General features: G+C 43.2%; 1 protein-coding gene and 3 pseudogenes across 1 annotated transcript; 1 reads left to right on the top strand and 3 right to left on the bottom strand.

Annotated features, from left to right (window-relative positions):
* Nucleotides 1–1,293: 1,293 nt before the first annotated feature.
* Nucleotides 1,294–1,917, bottom strand: LOC144961155 (histone H3-like; annotated as a pseudogene).
* A 2,917-nt stretch (nucleotides 1,918–4,834) lies between these two features.
* LOC144961154 (histone H2A-like) lies at nucleotides 4,835–5,493 on the bottom strand (annotated as a pseudogene).
* On the top strand, nucleotides 5,363–5,904 carry LOC144961156 (histone H2B, gonadal pseudogene; annotated as a pseudogene).
* Nucleotides 5,905–7,115: 1,211 nt separating this feature from the next.
* Nucleotides 7,116–7,463, bottom strand: LOC144961153 (histone H4-like). The gene has a single exon (XM_078894447.1). It carries the CDS (start codon nucleotides 7,461–7,463, stop codon nucleotides 7,152–7,154), a length of 312 nt encoding a protein of 103 aa, XP_078750573.1. The 3' UTR covers nucleotides 7,116–7,151.
* Between the last annotated feature and the right edge of the window lie 649 nt (nucleotides 7,464–8,112).

Raw genomic sequence — 8,112 nt, 5'->3', positions numbered from 1 at the left:
AAAAGAATAAAAATAAAATGAAAAGTTAAATCCCAGATTCTCTCAAGATTTTTCCAGAAACTTGTTGCCACGCAAAGGCAGGGGCTATGTGGTCTAGTGGTATGACACTCGCTTTCAGATCGGAAGGTCCTGGGTTCGAGCCTCGCTCTCGGCGCATAGTTGAATCCTTGGAAAAGGCTCTTTACTCACATTCTCTCACCGTACTCAGGTGTAAAATGAGTACCTGGCCGTTAATAGCGTTGTCTTTGTCCGAAAAATTGTAATATCGCCTAACAGGCGTCATGTCCCGTCCTACATGTTAAATGTTGCTGTTGACCAGGGACCCCTTGTAAAGCGCATTGAGCACATTTAGTGGATATTGCGTTATATAAAGCTCAATTTACCACGATGGTGAGCTCTCTCTCTGTCTCTCCTTCTCTCTCTCTCTCTCTCTCACTCTCTATCTTTCTCTCTGTCTTTCTCTCTCTCTCTCTCTCTCTCACTCTCTCTCTTTCTCTCTGTCTTTCTCTCTCTCTCTCTCTCTCTCTCTCTCTCTCTCTCTCTCTCTCTCTCTTTCTTCTTTGTTTCCCACTCACCCTTGTATGAACCATTCTGATGTCTTCTTTATTTCTTTCTTCTTCTGCTCATGTTTCTCCCACCTCTCTGACTCTCCTCATCACGTTCATTAAGTTAAAAAGTCATCGCTTCCTGCTCGCCGGATTTCTGCAAGCATCGCATTACTGCATGCTATTTCTGGGTGACGGAATTTTTAAAATATATAATTGTTTGCCTTTTTGCTATATCCTATGTCTCTATAACTGTACACGTCTTCTACTTTCCCATCCAATATTTTTACAACCAGTGTGTAAATCGATGGCAATGGAAACACAGTTTATCTCATATTAAATTACCGGCATGTCAATGAGTGTTTCAAGGTAATGCTGATGAGCTGAACAAATTAAGTTGCTCGATTTAGAGTATAGGCCCAGAGTTCATTAAAAAAAAAAAAAACTCTAGAAAGCCTTGGTCATCCCATTTGATAGATTATAAACAAAACGTGTGCATATATCGGGGATCAGTTGGTAGAGCACTAGCTTCACAAGCAAAGGGTCCTCTTGTAAGCGCTTTGAGCACTACACAAATGCTAAAAGGAATTCTCAAGTTGCGTGACCATGTGGAAAAGTTTCCAGTCGTAACTCGTGATTATCACATTTAAAAATTAAAGTACATCTGAAGAGGGTAGGGGATGAGGGAGTGCGTAAACAGAGAGTCAGTCAATCGAGATAATGTGTAGTGGTCCTGAAAGGACCGGTTTGGGGAAGGAGGAAGGGGAAAAGAGATTTAAGCCCTCTCTCCACGGATTCTGCGAGCGAGCTGGATGTCCTTGGGCATGATGGTGACTCGCTTGGCGTGGATGGCACACAGATTGGTATCCTCAAACAGACCAACCAAGTAAGCTTCACTGGCTTCCTGCAGGGCCATAACGGCAGAGCTCTGGAAGCGCAGGTCAGTCTTGAAGTCCTGGGCAATTTCTCTCACCAAACGCTGGAAGGGGAGTTTGCGGAATGAGGAGCTCAGTGCTCTTCTGGTAACGTCTGATCTCTCTCAAGGCAACAGTTCCAGGCCTGTATCTGTGGGGTTTCTTGACACCGCCGGTGGCTGGGGCAGACTTCCTGGCAGCCTTGGTGGCCAGCTGCTTACGAGGAGCCTTTCCTCCGGTGGATTTACGTGCGGTTTGTTTGGTACGTGCCATTTTAGATTTTCGTTACTCGAAAGTGACTGATTCGTAATAGAGGGCCCGTTCGTCTTATATACCTGTTATCTCAGCGTTCTGATTGGTCAATTACCGAGAGCCCGGGCCAATCGGCTTACCGGTTTATTTTGTTACCCGATCACTTTGGAAAGGCAAGTTGTTAGCATTTACTTTAGGAGGTAATCCCTTGGTTATTTGGTAATAAATTTGAATAAATAAATAAATAAATAAATAAATAAATAAATAAATAAATAAATAAACAAATATTTGAATGAAAAGATTCAGATTTATCAGAATGAGCTGGTGGTCGTGAGATTAGGTATAGCAATTCAAATTCATTCATTCATTCATTCATTCATTCATTCAATTATTGATTGATTTATTTGTTTACTCGCATGTGTATCTATTCTTTGGTTTGTCTGAGCGCAAAGCAGTAGTGCTGTTTATTGGGTTTGCAAAGCTTCAGCTCGAATTGGAAAAGAATTAGAAAATATGCGAAAGTATTCTCCCACTGCGGACTTTTTATTTCTGCAGTCCGCGCTCTGAAGCGAAAAAAAAAAAAGGAAAAATGCGAAAGTATTCTCCCACTGCGGACTTTTTATTTCTGCAGTCCGCGCTCTGAATCGACAAAAAAAAAAGGAAAAATGCGAAAGTATTCTCCCACTGCGGACTTTTTATTTCTGCAGTCCGCGCTCTCAATCGAAAAAAAAAAAGGAAAAATGCGAAAGTATTCTCCCACTGCGGACTTTTTATTTCTGCAGTCCGCGCTCTGAAGCGAAAAAAAAAAAGGAAAAATGCGAAAGTATTCTCCCACTGCGGACTTTTTATTTCTGCAGTCCGCGCTCTCAATCGACAAAAAAAAAAGGAAAAATGCGAAAGTATTCTCCCACTGCGGACTTTTTATTTCTGCAGTCCGCGCTCTGAATCGAAAAAAAAAAAAGAAGAAAAAATGCGAAAGTATTCTCTCACTGCGGACTTTTTATTTCTGCAGTCCGCGCTCTGAATCGAAAAAAAAAAAAGAAGAAAAAATGCGAAAGTATTCTCCCACTGCTGACTTTTTATTTCTGCAGTCCGCGCTCTGAAGCGAAAAAAAAAAAGGAAAAACGCGAAAGTATTCTTCCACTGCGGACTTTTTATTTCCGCAGTCCGCGCTCTCAATCGAAAAAAAAAAAAAAAAGGTCTTTTTAGTCCAATCTATTTGTCAGCTCCTTCCGTGCAACCCAGCATTTTTGGGCTGCCCTGGCCGGGGGGATAGGTAGTTGAACTGAAACGGAAAGGTGACGATGTTGGATGTTGGGAATGGGGAATGGAATAATGGAATAGTTGCTTTTGCTTTTTATGGGTGGGTTGGATCTTTTGTCATGCCTTTATTTATTCAATTTGTGGGTAATTGAGCGGCGTTTGCCAACCTGTATTGGCGAGTGTACTTTCCTAAATCCGACCATTGCTTTGATTTTCATCCGCCATTAGGGTTAGTCATGAGTCTTAGTAAAGTTGCTGGGGTGTTTGTATTTGCTATTAGGGTTAGTTGAAGGTACTAGGTGTTTTTTTTTTTTCTCTTAGGGTTAGTCATAAGTCTTAGTAAAGGTGCTGGGGTGTTTGTATTTGCTATTAGGGTTAGTTGAAGGTACTATTTTTTTTTGTTTTTTTTTCTCTTAGGGTTAGTTGAGGGAATATCTGGGTTGTTTCCCTTAGCACGAGGAGCTTTTGGAAGGCCTCCCCTTTTTGGATAGCTTGATGTTCTCCATTTAAGAAACCACAAGATAAGGCCAGGCATACCTACGACGACTAGCCTACTACTACAACTGCCGTCAGAGCATCATCCCTACCACCGTTACTACAACCAAGACACAACCACCACCACCACACCACCACACACATCACTCATCATCATCATCATCATCATCATCATCATCATCTCATCATCATCATCATCATCATCGTCATCATCATCATCATCATCATCCCTACCACCATTACTACAACCACTGCCGCCACCTCATAATCCCTAGGACTACAACCACTACCATTACATCACCATCCTTACCACAACTGCTACCACGACCATCACTACTACAGCCACCACCACCACCACCACCATCACCACCACCTCATCATCATCATTGTGTTACCTCTAGTGCCATTGCAACCATAAACCCTAATACTCTCTTTGCGTCAGACGTTTTGTCGTCTGCTAAGACCTTACTATTGCCAATGTATCCATAACATGTTCCTGAAATTTGAAATTGAGTGTAGGCATGCATCCGATGTTAAGATGGAATATTCATATACACACCCACAGTCGCGTCTCTCTAATCCGGAACTCCACAATCCGGATGTCTCCATTATCCGGACCAGTTGGCAGGCACGGATTTTTTTTTCTCTCTATTTGTACTCTTTAGGGACTGATTCCACAATCCGGATGTCTCTGTAATCCGGACAAAATGCTCGGAACGGAGGTGTTCGGATTGGAGAGACGCGACTGTACGCACACAAAATCTGTACTCGTGGTCTAAGTGGTATGACACTCCCCTGCAGACAAGTTGGTGTCCCATTCCAACAGAAACTAGCCTTCAATGCCAATTTAGTTGTGGGCGGCCCATCTCTGTGATAGATGCTCAGCATAAGGTGAGAGTACCGACACGATTCAACACAACCGTCGCCTTAAACCGATATTCTAGGCTACAAAAAGAAGAAAAAAAAAAGCCAACAAAAAAATTTGGTCACTCGCAGGCGATTCAGAAGTTCAGAACACCACACCTGTGTTGACAAGGACAGTGCCAATGCGGAAAGATAAAGGGTAGCATAGTATAACCGAGACTTCAATTGAGGTATTATTTCGTCTAGAAATTAAGACACGTCAGTCAACCGTAATGTATGTCAACGTACTCATAAGCCGTCCTATCTCCCTAACTTCAAACGGTCTAACCGGTACTTACAGTTAGAATTGGAATATACAGAGCAGTGTTAATAGCCATTCTAAAAAAACCTGGTAGGTATCTGGAAGGAAAAGCATGCCACATACACAATCATAAAACTAAAAGCACTCGAGAGTGCCAGAAAGTGCAAATGCGATGTTACGTTGGGAGCCAATGGGGAAGAGTGGTGGTTGTCCTGAAAAGGACAGTTGTGTTGGGAGCAGAAAGACTGGCTGCTGGAGGTGAGCTTAGTTCTTTCCTGGTGCTTTGCCGGTCTTCTTGGGCAAGAGGACGGCTTGGATGTTTGGCAGAACACCACCCTGAGCAATGGTGACTCCGGACAGAAGCTTGTTCAACTCCTCGTCATTGCGGATGGCGAGCTGGAGATGACGGGGGATGATCCTGGTCTTCTTGTTGTCACGGGCAGCATTGCCTGCCAACTCGAGAACTTCAGCAGCGAGGTACTCAAGAACAGCTGCCAAGTAGACTGGGGCACCAGCACCAACGCGCTCGGCGTAGTTGCCTTTCTCAAGAGTCTGTGAATTCTGCCAACTGGGAACTGGAGTCCAGCGCGAGAAGAGCGGGACTTGGACTTGCCCTTAACTTTTCCACCTTTGCCACGGCCAGACTGATTGTTTATTGTAAGTGGTTGGGTGTACTTTAAAAAAATACAGTGACTCGTGAAACGCGCCGAATGACTATTTATACGAAATCGGGCAGAGATGAATTTGCCAAACCGCTCGACCAATCAACCGTTGAGAAAATGCATACTTCTCTCCGATTGGCTCGTCCCTTCGCTTTTCATCCGGTATTTTTCATATAAATGGTTTTCGCGCCGTTCATTCTTCTACTAGTTTCACTAGAAAATCAAATCGGAAAAAATGCCACCCAAAGGAGGAGTTTCTGCCAAAGGCGCCAAAAAAGCCGGCAAGGCAAAGGCCGTTCGCACCGGCGACAAGAAGAGGAAGCGCAGGAGGAAGGAAAGTTACAGCATCTACATCTACAAGGTGTTGAAACAGGTCCACCCCGACACTGGTATCTCTTCTAAGGCCATGTCAATCATGAACTCTTTTGTGAATGACATCTTCGAGCGCATCTCCGCCGAAGCCAGCCGCCTGGCTCACTACAACAAGAGGAGCACCATCACCTCCGAGAGATCCAGACCGCTGTCCGTCTCTTGCTCCCGGTGAACTTGCCAAGCACGCTGTCAGTGAAGGCACCAAGGCTGTCACCAAATACACCACCAGCAAGTAAATTGCTCGATGCCCCTCCCTTCACACCGGCCCTTTTCAGGGCCCCACACTTATTCCGTTTGATACCGGTTTTCAACGCATCACCCCCTGTATTGCTTTTTTCATTTCCTACTTTACGAAATTCTTTGTGTACAGACTTATGCGTGGCTTCGTTTTAGAATGAATAGGTAGAGACGACGAGTTAGTTTTCGTGTCACGTTACAGCAAGCTTTTATATAGCGCAATACCCGCTAAGCGTGCTCAAAGCGCTTTACAAGGGATCCCAAGGCAATAGCAATGCATGAAAAGTATGGCGAGACATGCTGTAACACCCTTGACTCTTTGATCTTTGACTGCAACGGCATCCTTCACTAACATTGTGCAATTCGAATGTGAAGGTCTGGTCACAAAATCAATGTGGTTTCCACGTCCATTTTATTTTCATTTCAGTGTATATTATCATCAGAAAAATATTTCTAAGATGTTAATACATTTTTTTTTTCAAAAGTCTATAGTTTCGGGTAAATTCGCCGCACATCACTATCATCACAATCATACAATAATTATTCCAAAGACGATTTTTTTGTGTGTAATAGAAGCTGTGCGTTAGCACTGAAATCTAAGTTAAAGAAAAGTAAATAATAAATATGTTAAGTGGGTATAAAAACCAGAAACCAGTCGTCTCGGGTATGGATGGGCAGCAGGCCTATTATGATTATGATCTTGTGACGGCATTGTAATGTGTCCCCGCGAAGGCCCTATACATACATCATCGCACTCGATACAAGTGCCGATAATATGTGTTAAATGGAAATGGAAATTGTTCCTTATATTGCCTTGTAGCGAGAAAAACTAAGTACAACATCTCGCGGCGAAGTTACCCGACAACAGTGGCAGTTTTAAAAGGACTCTTGTGAATAAAATACAACATAGCCCTACGTAAACACTTCATGAAAATATAATTAAATTGACCAGGTAAACTTATTGTCAGTGGTTGTGTTGCCCAATTGGCAAATTAGCCTCTCACGGCAGACCAGGAGTGAAAAAAACGGCGAAATCACCCGATTTACCTACTGCTCAGATTAAAGTATTTGTTCCGTAAATCAAAATATCCATTCAGTACAGAATTGCTTCAAAACACGTGTCATATTGAAGAAAGATAAGATTGTGATGCGTTTGTAATCAGTCGGTAGTCAACCGGGAAATTGTGAGGGTGGCCTGAAAAGGGCCGTTTGGGTGGATGGGGTGCAGGGCTAGATGAGGAGAGATCTATCCACCGAATCCGTACAGAGTACGTCCCTGGCGTTTCAAGGCGTAGACAACGTCCATAGCAGTGACGGTCTTCCTCTTGGCATGCTCAGTGTAGGTGACAGCATCTCTGATCACGTTCTCAAGGAAAACTTTGAGTACGCCTCTGGTCTCTTCGTAGATGAGTCCGGAGATACGTTTCACACCACCTCTACGAGCGAGACGACGGATGGCGGGCTTGGTGATACCCTGGATGTTGTCACGAAGGACTTTACGATGACGCTTGGCGCCACCCTTTCCAATCCTTTTCCTCCTTTGCCACGTTCCAGACATTTTACTTGATATCAGTTAGGGTAGAATGCTCGAAAGGACAAGCGCGCACGGGTTATAAAGGGTTAAGAGCTATCATGGTTGACACTGAGACACCTGATTGGTCTATAGAACGGCGTTCTTTTTATTGGTCGGAAGGGTGCTATGATTTGTCGAATTCTCCAATCAGATGACACGTTGACTCGTGAAACACTGGACCTGATCTAATCGTCGAATTCCTAATTACTAATCGTTTTTTGTTTTGTTTTGTTTTGTTTTTGCTTTTATTTGTTTGTTTTGTTTTGTTTGTTTGTTTTGTTTTACATTTGTTTGTTTGTTTTTTGTTTTGTTTTTGTTGTTGTTTGTTTTCGATTTAAAAACAAACAAACAAACAAACTATTCTTGTTTTAAAAGATACTGAGATAAAAGAATAAAAATAAAATGAAAAGTTAAATCCCAGATTCTCTCAGATTTTTCCAGAAACTTGTTGCCACGCAAAGGCAGGGGCTATGTGGTCTAGTGGTATGACACTCGCTTTCAGATCGGAAGGTCCTGGGTTCGAGCCTCGCTCTCGGCGCATAGTTGAATCCTTGGAAAAGGCTCTTTACTCACATTCTCTCACCGTACTCAGGTGTAAAATGAGTACCTGGCCGTTAATAGCGTTGTCTTTGTC

Source organism: Berghia stephanieae, unplaced genomic scaffold (genome assembly GCF_034508935.2).
Source record: "Berghia stephanieae isolate SIO BIC M18660-M18661 unplaced genomic scaffold, UCSD_Bste_1.3 scaffold1567, whole genome shotgun sequence".
NCBI classification, from domain to species: domain Eukaryota; kingdom Metazoa; phylum Mollusca; class Gastropoda; order Nudibranchia; family Aeolidiidae; genus Berghia; species Berghia stephanieae.
This window is presented reverse-complemented; position numbering and strand designations above follow the sequence as displayed.